The 20,890-nt window shown below is 46.7% G+C and overlaps 1 protein-coding gene across 6 annotated transcripts in view; it reads right to left on the bottom strand.

Annotated features, from left to right (window-relative positions):
• Window positions 1–9,889: 9,889 nt before the first annotated feature.
• MX2 (MX dynamin like GTPase 2) overlaps window positions 9,890–20,890 on the bottom strand; it is a 31,858-nt gene continuing 20,857 nt past the window's right edge. For all 6 annotated transcript variants that reach the window (XM_082458805.1, XM_082458804.1, XM_082458803.1 and 3 more), the window contains 7 exons: window positions 20,552–20,630; window positions 17,296–17,418; window positions 16,853–16,994; window positions 15,802–15,960; window positions 15,277–15,353; window positions 13,218–13,472; window positions 9,890–12,211 (listed from right to left, as the gene is read on the bottom strand). In XM_082458805.1, coding sequence (XP_082314931.1) covers window positions 11,972–12,211; window positions 13,218–13,472; window positions 15,277–15,353; window positions 15,802–15,960; window positions 16,853–16,994; window positions 17,296–17,418; window positions 20,552–20,630 — 1,075 coding nt within the window. In that variant the 3' untranslated portion in view covers window positions 9,890–11,971. The remainder of the gene's footprint in view (window positions 12,212–13,217; window positions 13,473–15,276; window positions 15,354–15,801; window positions 15,961–16,852; window positions 16,995–17,295; window positions 17,419–20,551; window positions 20,631–20,890) is intronic.

The following is a 20,890-nucleotide window of genomic DNA, read 5'->3' as shown; positions in this document are numbered from 1 at the left end:
AGCTGCTCACTCTCAGTAGGTCAAGTGCATCCTTAATGTTGGTGCCCAGTTGCTTCACACTCCTCCCGCTCTTGCCTCCCGGCCAGGGATTTGGTACCTGCTGCTTCCAATATGCACATTAGATGGCAGTTCCCTCAAGAGCCCAGGGGCGTGTTTGGGGTATAATTGAATAATAACACAGTAATAGCTCATATGCACCAGGCCATAGTATGTGTTGGGTGCCAGCCTGAGAGACTAGCTCACCTTCACCACCACCCTGTGAGGGAAGTAAGATTGACAGGCCCATTTTACATATGAGGAGACTGAGGCCAAGGAGTTAGGTTACTGCTAGGCCCCTTGGCTAGGAAGTGGGGGAGCTAAGATTGCAATCTAGGCTTTTATTCCCAAGCCTGTGCTCTGTAGCACCTTCTCTCCATGCTAAAATCGACAAGATGCAGCTCCTGTTCTCAGGAAGCTCACAGCCTTTCACCTGAATTGCTGATGATTCTTTCCCTACTAAAGAGACATTGATGACTCTATATTCTAACAGATAAGTGTCAAACTCTTATCCCTTGAGAGTTGTCCTCCAGGCTCAGCACCCCACTTCTGCTGGCCTATCTGTCCCCCTGGGCTCCTGGAGACATTTTCCTCCCTTGCTAAGTCCCAGCGGCATGTTCCCTGTCTCTGCAGCTGCCCTAGGGAGCTCCTTCTAAGCCTGGGTCACACCTCTTCCAGCCTCCGCTTCCCCTGGCTTAGCTCAGGCAAAGATGCTTTGCGTCTCAGATGGATGTTCTAAATAGTGGAGCGTGTAGCCACCTCCTCGGTGGGGCTGTCACCTCGACAAAGTTCTCATCAAGCTTGGATTCCTCCAGTGCCTACCACCCAGCAACAGTAGGTGCTTAGTAATCATAGGCTGAGTTTAACTGGACTGAGCACAGCCATCTCAGCCCCTGGGGATCCCACCATAGCATGCGCCTGGCCCTACCCTCTTACTAACGTTTCTTAACTCCATTAAAACGTGTCTGGCAAAAACACAGCATCCACAGGAGAGCATATCAGGGGCCAAACACACTGACCCCAGAACTCCTGCTGCCTGTGCAGTCACGGGTGCCCCGGGCTCTGCAGGTCTCTCTGGTCCTTGTCCAGCCCTCTCATCACCTGCTTGGCCTGGCCTTGCAGAAGAGAGGTGAGCTGGTGCTTATGGGAAACCAGGCCCGACAAGCTTCCAGGCATGGCTCCCCACCTGCAAACCGGTGCATTTACTCAGACACCTGTGGGAAGCGAGCGGCGCCCTGTGCCTCAGGGTGTCCCACTGCACGGATGGGAGGGGTGGAGGTATTCCAGCGCGCTCAGCTTGGCGTGGCCCATTGCCTGAATGCGACGCCGCCTCACTATGCAAGAGCTTCCAATACAGGGCGCTCCTCCTCCACCTGCGCGCTGGGCTTCTTCCCAGAAAGCAGCCTGCCTCCGTCCTTCTCCAGGCCTAGTGCACTTGCTTTCTGGGAGCCCCACGCCCCAACTCCCCTCTTCCCCAGGACCATGGCCTTGTCACACTGTCTTGGCCATTTTGAACGCCCTGTCTGCCACCACGCCGTCAAGGGCGCGGACAAGTTCGTGATGTTTGCTGTCGTACTTGGGGTCCAGCACAGTTCCTGGTACATAGTATTTCAATGTTTCTAGAATGAATGAAAGAATGATGAGTCGGAGGACTGGCTCTGGTCTTGCAGACGTGGTCCTCACGTGACCTCGGAGAGTTACCCTAAGCCGCTCAGTTTCTGATCTGGCGTTTCCCAGTCAATTCAAGCTCGGTTTCGGTTTCTTTGCTCTGAGAAAGGAAAGTCCAGCGGCTGCCACTCTAGAATCCAGGGGCGGGAGAGGCGGGGGCGGAGCCCGGAGGCGGAGGGGGCGGTACCGGGAGGGGGCGGAGCGCGTTGGAGCGGAGGACGCCGCGTGAGGAGGAGGGGGCGGAGTCCGGGGCAAGGGGTGGCGCCTAGAGGGAGGGGCCGTGTTAGGGGTCCGCCCCCGGGCCGGCCAAGGCGTCGAGTCCGCACGCCGCTGGGTGCGCTGCGCTGCTGCTGGGACGTTGCATCAGGCCCGGACGCAGGTCTTCCGGAGCCCAGTGGCACGCGGGGCTGCGGGGTAACCGGGAACCGCCGGGGTAATGCTCCCGGGTCTGACGCTTCCCGGGCCGAAGCGCAGAGCTGCGCTCCCCGGCCAAGCGCCCCCTCAGTCCCGCCTGAAGCGCGAGTGTCTGGCGTCACTGCCGCGTTTTGTTTTCTCTTCTGTGCTGGTGACATAGACCCGGCTTCTCAAAGGCTGGTCCCGGGGCGAGCAGTGTTGGCTTCACCTTGGAGCTTGTTAGGAACACAGGGTCCGTCCGTCACTCTGCTGGAGCTGAGCTGGTGGCCCTGGGACCAGGGTTAGTGTACATGGGGCCATTCCAAAATCACTTTTTCCTGGATAAGGGTCAGCTGTCTGTCTGGCATTCGTCTGGTGATCAACACTTGGTGAAAGTTTGCTTTAACGATGAAGGAGACAACAGCACGTGTTCCCTGCCTTCCCAGGACCTCTCCCAGGGGGTAACAGGAAGTGGCCCAGGCTGTTCTTTCCACCAGTTCTTCAAATTCCAACCCAGGCTGCTCATTCCTCCTCTGCCTGCCCCTAAGCTCCGTGTTTTATGGAATAGGAAGCGGAGGGAGCCCAACACAGTATCTCTGTGTTAAAAGTGTCATGTCTTGGTTAGGGAGCATCTGTGGAGTGACCATGTCAGGCACTGGGCTAGTTTCTCTACACGTATGATCTCTAATATTGCAAAAATAAATCAAATAGTAAATGGAGCTCAGAGAGATGGACTTGATCTCGGGTGGCCTCAGCCTGCCACGGCTTGAAGCAGGATTTTGGTTCCCTGTCCAGAGACTGAAGTCAGGCCGTGACAGTGAGACCCCTGAATCCTAGCCACTAGACCACAAGGGCCAGTGGCCAGTGAAAAGGCCCCTGGACCGTTGGCTCTGTAGAAATAAATTTCCACAAAGAGGCGGAAAGTAGTGAAACAAGGAAAGTGTTTATTAGGAGGAAAAAGAGTACGTGTGAATAGGCACACACTTGCGGGCTCAGAGAGAGAGTTGCGCCCTAGTGCTAGTTTGAATCACTTATATGGGGCATTTCTTCCGGGTTTCCTCTGGCCAATCATCTTGCTTTGCCTGGCTCTGAGACCGTATTTGGTGCATCTCTTAGCCAAGATGGATTCTAGCAAAGAGGCCTATGGGTAGGATGACATCACTACTTTGGGATGCCGTCTCCCTCCCTTTTTGACCCCCAAGGAGCCTTTCTGTGCGTGTGTAGTCAGGAAGCGTTACCGAGTCCAAGCTCGCTCTGCTCTCACGCACGACAGGCCAATAAATTGGGAGACAAGATGCTGAGGCAAGGAATAGGAACTTTATTCCCAAAGCCAGCAGACCCAGAAGATGGTGGATTAGTGTCCCCGGAAAACCATCTTCCCGGGGTCTGGATGCCAGTTTCTTTTATAGAACAGAGAGGGGGAGGAGGTGAGGAAGTGAAGTAAAAAGGCCCTAAGTCTTGCAAAACATCTCCTGGTTTGGCCAGCCTCGGGGAGGGATGTGTTAATTTCTTCTTTTCTGCAGCCATCCACAGGTGGACAGGTCAGGGTGTCTCCCTGTGAGCTGAACAAAGTCACTTTGGTTTAACATTCAGGCAGAGGGGCAGGGTTCCCTGAGGCAGGCCCTTATGTATGCCTATAGCTTTAGGCAGAACAAAAGCAGTGGAAAGCAAAGGTCAAAGTAAAAGAAACAGATCCAACCTGGAGTCAGATTTTGTTCTTCTCTGTTGCATTATCACTGCACCATTGATTGGAGAGAATATCCCTCCCCCACCCCACCTCCACCCCAGTGTGGAATCTCAGGGGAAGGGAGGGGAGGGAGTGATATGGAGCAGGGCGCTGTGGAGCTCCTGGGCACAAAAGCCTTTCTGTGTCCCCCATTTCTTGATTACAGAAAACAGGTTTCATTCAGCCTCCATGACCTTCCCTGAGTTCCAACTGGGCAGGTTCAAACAGATGCTAATTAGGGAAGGGAGGGGTTGTGAGACAAGGGAGGAACAGTCAAGAGAAACAATAGTGCAGCCTTGGGGCAGGGTCCTGGTTCCCATCAAGGGATACACACAACAGTATCTTCCAGCTGTTTTGCAGATACTGAGACCCCCAGCAGGTGGGAGAAGTTAACTGTGTGCTGCCCACAAGCATGTAGACCCCAGACCTGTTGGAACCAGAAGGTTGGTGATGCTGATTCCCACTTACCTCACCACCAACCAATCAGAAGAATGTCCACCAGCTGATCACGCCCACTTTGAACCATTACTATAAAACTTCTCACTACCCCCTCCAGGTTGGGATACACAGTTTTGAGGGCATTAGCCCGCTGTGGCCCCCTTTGCCTGGCAAAGCAATAAACCTGTTCTTTTCTACTTCACCCAAAACTCTGTCTTCAAAAATTAATTCAGTGTTGGGGTAGAGAAGCTGGATTCGGCTTCAGGAGGGATCGTATCTGCACAGGCAGATCCCCAGACTTTGATCAAAGCAGATTTCACCTGTAGGAGCAGATCTGCAGTGCCCAGAGGCAGAGGAGAAAGGAAGGTCCCACAGGTAAGGTATGCTGTGAGACACTTAATATACACACAGTCAATGGTCAGATCATCTATGAAAACAGAAGTCTGAAAACAGAACAGGCTGAAGCAACCTGCCCAGGAAACCAATCCATTGTTAACAGTAGCCAACCAAGGAAGATAGCCTGCCTTAGGCCAGTGTGTAGGAAGTCAGATAGCTATCTACCAACAATCCAGGAAGTCAAACAATAACTCCTGTAACAATTAGCCCCAAAGGACTGGGGTTTTTTACCGGAACCACGTCTGTTTGCAGCAGAGAAAGAGTTTATTCACAAGGCAGTCAAGCGTGGGGAAGGGAGAACAAGTCTCAGACCTGCCTCCCAGAAGACGTGGAGGTTGAGATATTTATGGGATAAGCAGGGTGGTCTTAGAGTTGGGGAAAGGTGATTGGAGGTGGGGGAAAAGGTGAAGTAATCAGTGTCTTGCGCAGGCGCATCTGGGTTACATGTGTCGACTATGAAATTATTCAGAACCTAAAAGTTGAGCGTTATGTTTTATTCAGCGGGAAGTTTTAGAACTTCACGCCTGGGAGGCAGCAACTCAAGTAACCCTGAGAGAACTGCTCCAAGGAGGTGAGTGGGGAGCTAGGATATATAGGAGTTTTTCAACAAAGGGCAGGTAGTAGGAACAAATGATTACTGTTAATAAAAGAAAACTAGATATCTCAAGTTAAGGAATTTAGTGCTTTTCTATGTGTGGGAAGATGCAAGAGTCTGGGCTCACTGAAATCATTCCTTTGATTTGCACCTCAGCTATTTGGGCCCAGTATCCTGTGTTTTATATCCTGAGTTTCCTTAGCGTTCACCTTCGGGAGTGGCTGCAGTCTGATGGCTGCTAGATGGCAGGTATTCTTTCCTTCCTGAGTTCCCTCAGGGCTCACCAGCTCACCATAGGCTGTAGCTGCAATTGCTGATGACTGTGACACCCTTTGTTTCCTGACAGGACAACAAATATTCCATTTATCACTGGCTTCTGCATATTCACAATGGAGGCGCATAACATGATGGGAGGGTGGAGTTTTCCAGCCCTCTGGCCTCAAAAGGCCATATGTTGGACACCTGCACAAGCCCAGGTTTAGGGTCAGTGGTCCCAACCAGCCTTAGCTGGCTCACGCTGTACAGGACCTGAGCCAAGTTCCGGTAGAACTGGGCTATGTGTAGCTGGGAAGGTGTGCAATCAAAGAGAAAAAGAAAAAAAGAAAGGGAGGGAGGGAGGAAGGAAGGAAGAAAACTAAAAGGAGCTTAATTGGTGAAGGCAGTTTACAAGCTGAGGGGTTTTTACAAGCTACCCCCTATCTGTTGTTCTGCAAGGCAGGCTCAAGAATTCCTGTTAGTTAGCAGTTTCTGTCAAATCTAGGGGGGCATGGTTTCAATTTGGTTAATATGAAACCGCTAGGTGGTGTCTGGGGGGCTCCGAGGAGCTCTGGTTCTTTATGTCTCAGCACAGAAAGAATTCAGCCAGAGGCAAAGTGATAGGTAAGAAGAGATGCATTAGAATAGGACACTTGTGAGGCTCACGAGCAGGTGGGTGAGAGCATTCTGCGTCCCCAAGAAGTTAGTGGGCTACAGTTTTATGATCATAGGAAAAGTGGGAGGGGGAAAAGGCCACCTTCTTCCTCATTCTTGAGTAGATGTCGTGCTTCCATCATCAGCACCTCCTCCATGTCAGGTGGGGTAGTTTTCTTGTCCCTACATGGTCAAGCCAGGACTGTCATGGCACAAGGGAAATGATGAAAAAGGCAGTAACATATGCTAAAAATGGTAAATCATCTCAGGTTTTAGTATAATGTCACTTTTCCCCTGTATTTTTGTTTTCAGTGTGTGCAGAGGAGCGTGTCCTAGGAGTCATTAAGTTACTGAGCTCACTGTGCAGGATGCGGGTCTTATTCCACCATTGTTTTATTGTTTGGGGGCACGTCTCATGCTTCTGTTGCATGGTTTTGTTGCTAAGCAAGCATACTTGGTTTTGTGGTTAAGAAAACCTGCTTTCTTGGGCTTCCCTGGTGGTGCAGTGGTTAAGAATCCACCTGCCAATGCAGGGCACACGGGTTCGAGCCCTGGTCTGGGAAGATCCCACATGCAGTGGAGCAACTAAGCCCGTGTGCCACAATTAGTGAGCCTGCGCTCTAGAGCCCACGAGCCACAACTACTGAGCCTGCGTGCCACAACTACTAAGCCTGCGTGCCACAACTACTAAGCCTGCATGCCACAACTACTGAAGCCCTTGTGCCTAGAGCCCGTGCTCCGCAACAAGAGAAGCCACTGCAATGAGAAGTCCACGCACCGCAACGAAGAGTAGCCCCTGCTCGCCGCAACTAGAGAAAGCCCGTGTGCAGCAACAAAGACCCAACACAGTCAAAAATAAATAAATTTAAAAATAAATAAATAAAGTTAAAAACAAAAAAAGAAAACTTACTTTCTTGATTGATCATTAACTTACAGGGGTCTCCCATACTTTTTTCTTTACTTATAATCCCCTAGTAGGATTAGCTATTTAAGCACCTACTTTGTCCTTTTACTCTGTCCCTATCAAATAGAGTCCCTACTTTTTTTTTTTTTTTTTTTTTTAATTTATTTTTGACTGTGTTGGGTCTTCGTTTCTGTGCGAGGGCTTTCTCTAGTTGCGGCAAGCGGGGGCCACTCTTCATCGCGATGCGCGGGCCTCTCACTATCGCGGCCTCTCTTGTTGCGGAGCACAGGCTCCAGACGCACAGGCTCAGCAGTTGTGGCTCACAGGCCTAGGTGCTCCGCGGCATGTGGGATCTTCCCAGACCAGGGCTCGAACCCGTGTCACCTGCATTGACAGGCAGATTCTCAACCACTGCGCCACCAGGGAAGCCCGAGTCCCTACTTTTTTGTCCCTACTTTTAATTTAGGACTCTAAAGAAAAAAATGTTGCCTGCCATTCCAGTTCTACAAGGATCAAGCCGTTGGTCCCCGTGGTTGCCCACCCACAGTGCACCTGAGGGGAATTCAGGATGGAGAAAAACAGGAGGCATACTGTGCTTTGGATATACCAGCCCTTAGAGAGTTAAGATACCTATCTAAGGAAAAATTTCAATGACCCCAGATTCTTGCATCTTCCCATACATAGAACAGCACTGAGATCATTAACTTAAGATATCTGTCCTTTGTGATTAGCAGTAATCCTTTTATGCTTGATGACATGTTTTTCCCAGCAAAAAATGTTCACAAATATCCTGGCTCCTCCTTTACCTCTTTGGAGCAGTTTCTCAGAGCAATCTGAGCCTTCCTTTTTTTCCACTATAAAGCTTTCCCACTCCTCTGCCTGCCCGTTGAGTCTCTGACAAAATGTAAACCCTGGTGGTGGGCCCTCTTGCTATAGCCAGCTGTGAATAAGTAACTTTGCTAGTTCTTGTGGACTAAGAATGCTGCCTGCCATCAGTAAACAAAGGATGTCACAGTCATCAGCGATTGCAGCCACCCCAACGGTGAGCCCCGAAGGAACTCAGGATGGAAACGAGAAATGCCCCCCATCTAGCAGTCATCAGACTGCAGCCAGCCGACAGTACAGCTTGTGGAAATGCAGGATGAATGAGAAAGCGCAGGACGCTGGCCCCAGATAGCTGAGGTGCATATCAAGGGAATGATTTCAGTGAGCCTAGCCCCTTGCCTCTTCCCATACATAGAAAAGAGCTAAATTCCTTAACTTGAGATATCTGGTTTTCTTTAATTAACAATCTTTTGACGTTCCAACTACCTGCCCTTTGTTGCGAAAAGTCCTATATATCCTGGTTTCCCCCTCACCTCCTCGGAACAGTTTTCTCAGCCTTTATCTGAGATGCTGTCTCTCCAGGGTTGAAGTCCTAAGAATGCCCACCAAATAAAATATAACTCTCAACTTTTAGGTTGTGCTTTTTTTTTTTTTTCATCGACATTCTCATTTGGGTAGTCTTCCTTTATTTCCACATTTGTTATGAACAAACCCCAGATCCACAGTAGCATTGGAGGAGGAAACAAGTGTGTGTGTGTGTCTGTGTGTGTGTGAGTGTGTGTGAGTGAGCCTGGGATAAGAAGGAAGAGCAGGGAACATGTCTATTTCTTTACTCCTGTGTTTTGTTCAAGGAGTATTCTCCATCAATGTAGGGATGGGTGTGGCAACGTCCAAATCCTGTTTGCTCCTCCTCCTGCTTAGCTGGACCACATTTCCCAGCCTGCCTTGCAGTTAGGTGTGGCCACAGGCCTGACGTCTGCCCATAGAGGGTAGGAATAGTGATGTACACTACTCCCAAGCCTAGCTCCTGGAAACCTTCCTTGCAATCCTCACCAATCTCTCTTGCCTCACCTGCTGGCCAGATGTAGAGGGAGTGGTGGAGGATCAAAGGCCACTGAGATGGTGGGGTCACTAGGTGGAAGGAGGCTGGTGCCCTAAGGGACAGCGTGGCTCCGAACCCTGCCAAGCCACCTTGGATCACTGTGATGTGAGCAGGAAACACCCTTGGATTGTGTTAAGCTGTGGAGATCTTAAGGTGTTTGTCGAGAAGTTAGCTCCATGCTTTGACCTGTTGGAAAGCCAAGTGTAGTAGCTTTGTTACTGAACTCAGATTTGGCTGCTCACTGCTCAGAAGTCAATATTCAAGAGGCAAATATTGGCAGAAAGGAAAGTTGCTTTAATCAGAAAACCCAGCAATCTGGGGAGAAGGTGGGCTCATGTCCCCAAAACCAACTCTGAAGATTCTGCTCAGCCATGACAGTTTTTAAAGGGAAAAAGGGGAAAGAATCTCAGTGAATCATCGAGGCAGGAAGTCAAGCTCTGCATCATTTTCCATTGCGTGCAGGCTGGCTGACGCCTCATGATCTTTCTTCATATGTCATCTTGCCCAAGTGGTCTGCCTGCTGGAGGTAGAGAGCTAGTCATTCTCTAACTACATAATTCTTCATTCCTACTTCTTTTAATCTAGGGAAAGAATCAACAGGTCAGACAAGGTATTGTGTGCATTTAGCAGGAGAGAACAAACTTCTGTTGTTTTAAGCCATCCAGTTTGTGGTACTTTGTATCGCAGCCCCAGGAAACTCATACACCTGGCTCCAAGCATCTTCCCTGGATGCCTCACACCTGGGTTTTGGGGTCAGTCCTGAGGTGGTAAATGAGAAGCTTTGGTTGAGGCTGTGTATGTGTACACATGAGTGAAATGTATTAAACATTTAGGGGAAGCTTTGACTATACAATTTATGAAACAAATAATAAACATCAGATTTTATTTTTCTCAGAATTGATTGTTCACAGCAGCATTTATTATATGAAGGGATTTGATTCTTTTCTTCAGCTCTGCTACTATTTGTACATGTGACCCAATTCATAAAATGAGGGGGAAAAGCCAAAAAGAAAAAAAGTATGATACCTAAAGTGAAACCAATGTTTTGTCTTTTAAATTGTCTTCTCATAATCTTTAGGTTCAATATTACAAATTTCTTTAAAATCAGAGTAACTTTGTGAGACAAGGATTCCCACTTTTGCCGCTTTTATTCAACATAGTATTGGAAGTTCTAGCCAGAGCAGTTAGGCAAGATACAGAAATAAAAGGCATCCAAGTCAGAAATGAAGGAGTGAAATAATCTCTGTTCACAGATGATATGACCTTATATGTAGAAAACCATAAATAGTTCGCAAAAACTGTTATAACTAGTAATGAATTCAACAAAGTAGCAAGATATAAAATCAACACATAAAAATGAGTTGCATATATGTAAACTAACAATGAACAATCTGAAAAGGAAATTAAGAAAGCAATTTCATTTACAATAGCATCAAAAAGAACAAAATACTTGGTAACTAACTAAGGAATTGAAAGACTTGTACACTGAAAACTATAAAATATTGCTTAAAGAAATTAAAGAAGACACAAATAAATGGAAAGACATCCTATGTTCATGGATTGAAAGATTTAATACTGTTAAGATGCAAATACTACCCAAAGCTATCTATGGATTCAGTGCAATTTCTATCAAAATTCCAATGACATTTTTTTGCAAAGATAGAAAAACTCATCCTAAAATTCATATGGAATTTCAAGAGACCCTGAATAGCCAAAAAAAAAAAAAAAAAAACCATGAGAAAAAGAACAAAGCTGGAGGACTCACATGTCCTGATTTCAAAACTTACAACAAATCTACAATTATCAAAACAGTGTGGTAATGTCATAAAGACAGTCATATAGACCAATGCAATAGAACAGAGCCCAGAAACAAGTCCTTGCATATATGGTCAAACGATTTTTGACAAGAGTGCCAAGATTAATAGGGAAAGAACAGTCGTTTCAAAAAATGGTGCTGGGCAAACTGGATATGCATACGCAAAAGGACTCTTATCTAACACCATATACAAAAATTGTCAAAAAGTATCAAAGAACTAAACATAAGAACTGGCTGGAAGAGCTTTAGAATTGAGGGCTTCTCTACAGACCTAGAGGTAAAGAAAAAAAGAGGTCTTTGTTGGAGGGAAAAATTGCTGGCATTTTTGAACACCTGCTTTGGGACACATAGTTTGTAGAAATGGTTTCACTTAACCTTCCTAAAATTCCTGTGAGGTCATTAGCTTAGTTTGAAGAAGAAAATAAAATTAACCATAGTCCTCCAATCAAGAGATGACCACTGGTGTGAATCTCTATGTTTTTAAAAAAAATGTTTTTCCTTATTAAATTTCTCTTTAAGACTTAACACAGCAATGGAGTTCACTGCAATTAGAGAAACTACAAATTAAAAATAATAATCACTCAGCCTCTTTTCTCCCCAGGGGCTGGGAAACACCATCACAGCAAATGAGGGGAAGCAGGTGGCATGACTGAATTTATCAGAAAGTGACCAGCTAAGGGACACCATTCCAAACAACCAAAGTCTGGATTTAAGCCATAGCCTCAGGTAATCTCCATCATTCATTGGTTCAATGAGATATTTATTAAGTGGCTACTATGTGCCAGGCACCATGCCAGATTCTGGAAATACAAAAGAATATGAACTGACCTTACCTTTCTGAGGTCTCATAGTCTAATGCAGAGGGGTGAAAAATTAACAAAGAATGACAGCAGTATTTAAGAATGCTGTAACTGGGGGCTCTGGGGCCCAAGGGCTGGAGAGCCCCCTCTTCACAGAGGACGAGGAAGACCTCCTGGTGGAGGTGACAGCTCTGTGGGTTACGGGACTTCAGATATAAACTCAGGTGCTGAGTGCAGCACAGTGAAGATGGACACAGACAGCAACAGAAAAGTCTGGCCCCAAATGAGAAACCACTTCCTGTACCAACTCCCTTACAATCATGCGCATAGCAAAACCCAGCAGCACTGGTGTTCTTTTGGAATTTACCCCTTTAAATGGGGGAATTCACAGAGAGCTCGCCGTGCCTGAACCAGCCGGTAAATTTTCTCCTGAAGGAATTTCCTCTTGGCTGTCGTGTCACCCTGTTCTTGAAGCAGCCAGGCATAGTGCTGTTTTTCCTGTAGTATCTGCATCATGGCTTTCTGCAAGTAATCACCATTCTCTTGGAGCATAAAATACTGAATTATGAATGGGATCTGGTTGGCGAGACGTTTGCTGGTTTCCTGGAAGAGGGGATAGGAAGGGTCAGCTGGAGGGGTCTGGGCCCAAGGCCTGTGGCTGCAGAGAAAAGTTCTTGGATGCATGCATGGTCTACTTACTGAGTCCTGATGTCCCGTCCACCTCCACGCCAGTGGTCAGTACCAAACCAAGGGAAAGATCGATTTGGGTCGCCCAGTTTTCCCTGCCCAGGTATTCCCTCTGGCACGAAGAACCCACCTGTAGGCTCGCAAACCCATACCACGTTCTGGACATCCCAGCCCTTCTGGGAGCTCCACCCCCACTCCCGCTTCTCCTCCCTGGAGAGACCTCCCAGCTGTGAACCCTGGGTCCCATGTGGGAGCTGATCGGGACCTGTGTCAGTGCTCGCCTCATTCCCTCCTTTCATCAGCATCTCCAGTTTGCCTGACAGCTGGACCCCACACCTGGGTAACTCTGCTTTCTATTCGGATCAAGAAAGGGCTTCAGGAGTTGGGCTTCTTTGCAGTTTAAAAGCTACCTCCTTCTCTATGCGCCCTAATACTTTAGTCCACGGTTGGAGTGTTAGAAACCATGAAGCCGTCTGGGTCACAAAATCTAGGGAAAGCCTTTTTCATTCCCACTTTGTGGAACTCGCAAGTTTGAGGCACTTCAAGAGCTGAGTGCCTTCTGAACTACGAAGGGAAGCTAAACTATAACCAGTCAAGTTAGTGCTTTGCTGTATTCTGATAATAGTAATTTTGTAATTTATGCATAGCACAAAATACAAAGAACTTTGGAGATGGAATTAATTTTGAGTGCATTCTCTGCTACATGGGAAACCTGATTTGGGGGCAAATTAAAAGTGCTTTGGTAAGATTACGATAAAACTATAATGAGATTATATATGAGTAGTTTTTCGCAGCCAAAGGGCTTGGTACACAGCAGTGGCCTCTCCCTCTTTGCTCAGCTAAGCAGCTGTCAACGCGGTTACCCCGCTCTCTGCTCGGCAGGAACCACAGTGCACTGTCCCTGTACCCCCTACATGCTCACCGAGAAATACGCATTCAGGTGGACCCAAATCTCAACAATGGAGGAAGCTGAAGGCGGATCATTTAAAAGGGACGATTTCGACTGAAGGTTCTGTGGAGGCTTTTCCACTGGGTTAAAAATCTCTTCTCGGATTTTGCTCAGAACCACGCTGTAAATCTGATCTTGACAATAAATCATTTGCTCCATCCTGAACTGAAGCCGGATCAGATTTTCTGCTGTTTCCGCTTGTTTTGTTTTTATGTCTTCAATCCTGCTCTGATTGAATAAGAAAGAGAAACATATTACTTCTCTTTTTCTTCCCCCCCCCCCGACCCCCCATTGTTTAAACAGCCTAGGAAGTACTATTATGTTGAACACGGAGTTAAAAATAATCCGAGGTCAAAGAAGGCCTGAGACTTTTAAATGGCGATTTTCAGGAGGTCCCCCTTCACCCTCTGCTGCCTTCCTCACCTGTCCTATCTTGTGACTCTGCCCCTTGCCTGTGCCAGGCTCACCTTCTCTACTGCCGGTCTGTGTGTGTGTTTGTTTGTTTAGTATACGTGCTGCCAAAGGGATCACACGCCTGTTCTTTTTCTCTGCCCCGACCTTCATCTCCTCCCACATCCCCGTATTTCTGCTTCCTCAGTTATGGTTTATTCTACATTTTCATGCCCATCACTCTTGTTTCTGCAGTTGGCTTGAATCCAAGCATTCAAGAATGTCTCCAGGGCTAATGTGCACAGTGGGATAACAGCTCCATATCCGTGTTTCCCAGAAATCCTGCGACTCCCATGTCACCTACACGGTCAAAGGCATCCCGGGAAAGGGAGAGAGGACATAGTGGAATGGGTTCACTTCTTGGCTTTTGAGTTTCAAACAGACTTTTGTGCATTGAAGGCAGAGACAGTAATTTGAGAGAAGGGAGAAACTGTGAGCTTCACAAGGGCAGGTTTTCCTTCTTTTTTAGGAGTGTATGTGGCCAAAACCACGTACGTGACAAACCACACCACACCCCGCCTTGCAGATTTGGGGCCTGAGAGTAGAAGCGGGCTATGCATCACTTCCCAAGAGGAGTTTCACGGGAGGACACAAGACCCTTGGTTCTGACGTGGCTCAGGAGAACAGGGTACAGACCCAGGGGGAGTGCGTCTGGGTGGGTGTCGGGTAGCCGTGCCCAGACCTTACTCATCCCAGGATGGCACAGGGGGCAGAGGCCCTTGGACTTTCCTCGGCCACAGAACAGCCTGTGTTTGCCTCAGAGTGCTCTGCGCCCTGGCAGGGCTGGGGAGGCGTTCGCGAGGACCAGTCCTGTAGTCAGGAGCATGGGGCACCCAGGGGACCAACCACTAAGGCCCAGGAAGGACACATACATCTTGAAAGCTGCCAGCCTGGAGAAATGGTGATCAAGGACCAGGCACGTCACCCAGCCCAGGACTCAGACACAGCCCCTGGGATAGTTGGAGAAGTGTGATTTGTTTTCCACCAACTGGCCAAAGAGGTGAAAGGAGAAACTCTTTTGTTATAGAAAAAATGACAAATGTTTTGTCTTGTTCTCCTGAGCCCGTGGAATGAGCTTCTGACGCATCCGTCTAGGCCTGGGTGGAAGACGATTTTTATCTAAGCCCAGGTGGGAGCCAAACACCCCTCTCTTCCCTTTCCTGAGGGAAGGGTTCAATAACTAACTTGCTAAGTGAAAACCCACACAGCTGTGGCAATATTTTAAGTCAAACGTATAAAGATTTTGGAGTAAGACTAGTCCTTTGTGCAAGAATAAGATTCAAAAATACCAGCCCATCACTAGGTATGGTCATCGCCATCCAGCCTATGTCCTGCCAGGCTGCAGAAGATCTTGCAGAAAGGGTAACCAGGTCACGTGCTCCGTTTCATTTCTCCCAGGCATTTCTCCGGAGCAGAAGCAAAATGACAGATGCTCCTGGAGTCACCAGCCCAGCAACCGTGCCATTATAACCCTGGCCTTATGTTTCCAAATGATAGTAAATATCCAGCTTCTTTCAAAGGTTAAACCCAGATCAATCAGCCAGTAGTACAGGCTACCAACAAGTAAGCTGTGGGCACTTACCTGGACTGTGTGATTAAGGTTGTAAAATCCACCAAAACTTTTTTGGGCTGTGTCAGTGAAAGTTTGCCATATAATTTCTGATCAAGGAAAGAACAAAGCATCAGTAAAATGCAAGCAGGGATGAAATGGGTTAAAGACACAGGGAGGATACATAATGATACAATGACCCCATTCTAGGGCCGAGCTCCCCAGATCTACAGACCAAGAGAGAAGGTGGGGATGGCACATAATCCCCATCAAGGGAGATGCCAAATGCACCACCACCCTGAGCAGGTCCTATCAATTTCTGGTCCTTTCCTGGGTATGTGTTCTCTACAGGGTTAGCAACAGACTGTTCCTCATACAGCGGCGTCCAGGCTTAGGTATGAGGTAGATGAAGTTCATACACACTCTTGTCCTCCCCCCAGATGGGCAAGCATCTGCAGGCTGTGTTTGGTAATTCCATTCCAATCTCTCCCTCAAGGCATTGAGACTATGGGAGGTACTGGGATGATCATTTGAAAGGCACTTATGAGAGTTCCTCACCAACGGTCTTCTGGAGTATCTCGAGTGCTGGGTCTACCAGTTGTTCGAGATACTGCTTCATGATGGTCTCAAACGTCTTGTAGCTGACAAATCCGAGAAGTTCCTTGCCTCGATACTGCTTGTCATATTTTGAAACTTCTTCATGAATGATATTCTTAACTGCAACATAAAACAAACCACCAGGGTAAATTCTAATAATTTCATGGACATTTTAAAGATAGGGACTTTTTCTCAAGTCTTGATTACCCAATGAACCCTATGACAATGTTTCTAAACAGAGTTTTTTTTATAATGAAAAAAATATTCATGGTCTGATGATGCCAGTTTGAGAAATACTGACTTTTAAGAACCAAAATTTTATTCTATTCAAACGTGTTTCAGTTGAGAGTCATCAACCCAAGAAAGAAGTTGAATGTTATAATTGGTAGGAAAAAAATCTGATTAATTAAATGAAAATAGAAACTCAAAAATTCTTATGGCACTTACAGCTCTCCCAAGAATACATCCAGACTACAGCTGGAGGACTCCTACCGTGGAAGGACTAGTGCTGTTTTTATCAAGTGCCAAAACAAAGATGCACACACACATGCGTGCGTGCACACACACACACACACGCACACACACATGCACACACACACACACACATGCACACACACACACACACACCATGGGCACACACCCTATTGGCATTTGGGCTGCAGCAGAATGGAAGTTGGAATTCTGCCTGGGGAAGCAAGGAGTTTCTTGTCAAAGCATTGACCTCTCTGGTCTTGGATTAAGGGTGAAGAGGAGGGAAGAGACGGGATAAGTGAAATTGCCTCGCCTCAGAGCAAAGGAGCAAGAAGAAAACTGGAAGTAGGTGGTGGAATCGTCTTCTGTTGAATTGGTGAGGTCAACGCACCACACTGATGGGTGGGAAGCTGTTATAGATACTAAGGGGTCCCTCGTGTGGGCACAGTCAGCTCTTCGCACACTTTTCATGTGCCGGAAGTAGCTTCTGGTCTTGGTAAACATGATGCTGCTTTTGCGGGAGCCCTGTCCCCAGACTTACCTTTTTGGGTATTGGCTGTAAGTACGAGTATCCAGTTTTTAAACTCCTCTCTGATTTTGTTATATAAGCGGGACTCTTTCTCCTTTACAATTTCTTCTCCTTCTATTAACTTTTCAATGTCCTGATTAAACACCTTAATTTTCTGAAAAATGAGATAAAACATCATTCTGGGCTGTAATCATATTACAGAGCTGGGGTCTGGGACAGCTGAGTGTGGTGTGGGAGCTGGGGCTTCAAGGGGGTCCAATGACCCACCAGCCACTTCATCTCCCAGGTGAGACCCAGGGAGGGCAGGGCAGGGCTCCCACAAGCCACCGGCGGGGAAGCTCACATATAGGGAGGGCCACCTCAAGATGTGCAGGGCCACCAGGAAGGATGCGACCATCTAAGGAGAAGCCAGTTTCTGTGTCTGAGGGTCACATGGGGTCCCCAGTAATCCTCACCTCAATCAGAAAGAACATTTTATCGGCTTCATTGTGGGGGATGTTGTCTCCACACTGGCGCAGCTCCTCTGTCGCCCTCTGGTGACTCTCCTTTAGTTGATTCTCTAACAAAGGGAGCGATTTCTGAACAAAAGAAGAGCAAACAATGAAACGCTGCAGCTTGATGAAATTAGCTGACAAATTTCTTAGGTGTATGGGCAGAGTCTCATTTGAAAGCATTCAAGGGGATCCGGAATTTCTATTATTTTGTGAAGCTTGTTGAGATGGACCCCTGTTAAGAGCTCAAGAAGGGCTTTGGATGCAATGTTATGCACTACAGCTTGAACCATCTAGTGTCAAGAATTTTGCAGTTCTGTCAAGTGACCAGAGCGGGTTGGAATCAGATGGGGGCCAGTTTTTGTTTTTGTTTTTTTGTTTTGTTTGGCTCAGTGCTTTTCATTGAGAGAAAAAGTATCCTTGTGCTGACTTAAAAAAATGCACAACATGAACAATGTGAGTTAAGTTTTATTTGGGGCAAAATGAGGACTATAGCCTGGGAGATAGCATCTCAGATAGCTCTGAGAAACTGCTCCAAAGAGTTAGGGGGGAAGGTCAGTATATATGTGATTCTGGTGAAGGGGGAGTCCATGCCATCAAGCACATATTTTTTGCAGAAGTTTCTGCTAGTCTCGTGAAGGTTACTGCTAGTCACAAGGAGCAGACGTCACCATGAAGGATTTTAGTGCCTTTCTAGATATGAGGAGATACAAGAATTGGGCTCATAAAATCTTCTGAGAATATCTAACTATCTGAAGACCTGTTCTGCCAGTTTTTCCCAGAGCACAGAGGGCATCATTCCTGATCTCCACCCTGAACTCCTTTCAGGGGGTGTCCAAAGACAGCAGCTGCAGCAGCGCTTGATTTAATCCTTGTAGAGGTAGATGGCAAGTGCCAATTTGTAGTTGACGCTTGAATATAATGGAAGATTTCTTTAGTAAAATGTTATGTTGGTGGTCATTTGAGCGTTACAAACTGATAAATGGTGCTTTGGTAGAGGCTATGTCTGTGTGTCGCTGTCAGGCTGGGTACAGTCCTAAGCAGTCAACATTGCTAACAACAATTTAACAAAGAGGAGGAGCAGGAAGGATGCAGAGGGGCACCAAGGAGGGTTATCTTTGGGCCAAGCATCATTCCAAGCCCTTCACATCGCAGTGAAGCCCTGCACTGCGGTACAAAGCATGTGTCTTCATTGCCTCTTTTTCACAAGAGAGGAACCTTAGGCTCAGAGAGCCAAACTGCTCGATATCATTGCTGAGCTGGTAAGCAGTAGAGCTCCACTTTGCATCCCGCTCACCACCTGTACAGCCCGAGCAGGTAAACACTGCAGGTAAAGACACCTGTGTGAACGACGTTGGTGCAGCCAGCCAGGCAGGATGAGCTCATTGAGATTTAGAGGCAGTTTGTGGATTAGGGTACCAAGAAATTGATAAGGTCTCAGCCTCTCTTTCTGTCTCTCTCTCTCTCCAGTTTGTACTTCTATCTCTAGGCAGAAATGTAGTAATTTTTTCCCTGATATTTCAAATTATCATAATTAAGTCTTGATATAAATTTTAAAGTTAATTTAAAATAGTACAAAACTTAAGTTCAAAATTTAAAATGAAATATTTAAATGTTGAGAGCTATGTTATAAAAAAATTATCAAAATGCAAAGTGTTTTTGCAAAAAAGATGTTTTTCTCAGTTAGACAGGGGATATATGTTTTAGACAGGGATATGTCTTTCAGAATTCTCTGCTGCAAACTGAGGGGATTCCACTAGACTCAGTGCTCCTCAAAGTGTGTTCCCCAGATCATCTGGGAGCTGAGAGAAGCAAATTCACGGGCCCTGCCCCCGCCAGACCCACTGACTCCGAAACTCAGCCAGGGGCCCAGGAAGCTGAATTTAAACAAACTTTCCAGGTAACTTTTGTGCACACACAGTTTGAGAACCACTGGCCCCTTGCAACCAAATATTCTTTGGTATGTGTTTTCTGGTTCAAAAGAATGCATTGTTTTTGCATGACATGCAATTTAGCATGGACTGGAGTCCAGCCCCTGGGATCATCTCTGCTCTAAGGGTTAATTTTCCATCTTCTCATGTTGTTCTACCTCATGTAAAAGGTTGAAGCAAGCATGACAAATATTCTGTTTCTCATTTGGCTTTCTGTCTATTGTTCTGATTGGGTGATTTCCATTTTTCTATCTTCCAGGTCACTTAGTTATTCTTCTGCACTATTCATTCTGCTATTCATTGCCTTGAGCTCAGCTTTTGTCTTGGCAAATGAATTTTCTAATTTTTCTTGGCTCCTCCTTATAGTTTCGAGTTCCTTTTTACAGTAATCTGCACTTCTGTCGACAGCCTTTCTTAGTTCCTTCAGTATTTTCATTACCTCTGTTTTGAACTCAGTGTCTATTAGACTGAACAGGTCTGTTTCATTGTTTGTTCCTTTAGGGGAATTCTCTTGGTCTTTTAAGTGGGAATGGTTCCTCTCCTTCTTCATTTTACTTATGTTTCTCTTACTCTGTGAGTTTAGGAGAAATGATTATCTACGGAGGTCTTGGAGGGCTAATTATATGTGAAAGCGTCCTTGTGTAGTTTGTGCAGGTTTAATATTTTTGGTGCAAGGGCTGTTTTTAGTATGGATGCCTGCTGCCTCTTTCCTCAGTGTGTCCTGGCCATTATCTTCTTCATAGGGGGTGTGCAGATATGGCGGCTGTCGCACGCTCCCAGAGCCCGCGACAGTAGGGGCGGTGGCTACAAATATTCTCCTTCTCAATAAGCACTCAGCCACAGTTCCCCTATCTTCAATGACATCATGAGAACATTTGTGGTTGTCTATCTTTGAGAATCGGTGAAAACTGAACATTTATTTCCCATAAGTTTGAAGCTGGGAAAATGTTTTTTATACTGTGAATTGTTAACAACCTATTTAAAAATTTGCTAACTCAGCATTCACTCCTTTTTACACAGCTAACCTGGTATTAGAGTTTTCCTCCTTCTTTCTTTGCTTCCCCCAAATTGACAGATTCAACTCTTTGTTTCAACGTTATGCAGTTATTGTTTTCCCATTTCAGGGACTCTCTCATGAGCCTCTGACCAGGAGAGATCTGGTTTTCAGAATGTGCTTGATGTCTGCTGGTTTGGACAGTTCAATGGAGTGTCTTAGTCAACCCATGACTAAGAAAGTGACCTGGACAGGCTGCCATTTTTATAGCTTGCAACTCAACCCATTGACTCACATTGATGTGCCAGATGAGCTCCGTGGTCAGTCTTTCTGCCAGGCAGGGCACCGTGGCCTTTCTTTCCTCCAGGAGAACTCTGAAACCAGACAGAGCACACATGAATTTATAAAGGGTCCATATGATCATTTTCCAATACTGGGCTTTGTAAGTGGATAGGTGAGCTCAGCTCCTTGGGGCAACGCACGCCATCAGAAAAGCCAGGCAGCGAATGTGGACAGTTGATAATTATGGAGCAAGCTCATACCTAGGCAAGCACAGTGCTGGGAAGGTTACATTTATTTTCTCTTTTTGTCATCCCAATAAACTCATGAGGTAAGTCATCTTTTCAGGAAAAGC

Source organism: Balaenoptera physalus (assembly GCF_965194825.1).
Source record: "Balaenoptera physalus genome assembly, chromosome: 4".
Taxonomy (NCBI): Eukaryota; Metazoa; Chordata; class Mammalia; order Artiodactyla; family Balaenopteridae; genus Balaenoptera; species Balaenoptera physalus.
Note: the sequence above shows the minus strand (reverse complement) of the source record. Positions and strands in the feature narration are given on the sequence as shown.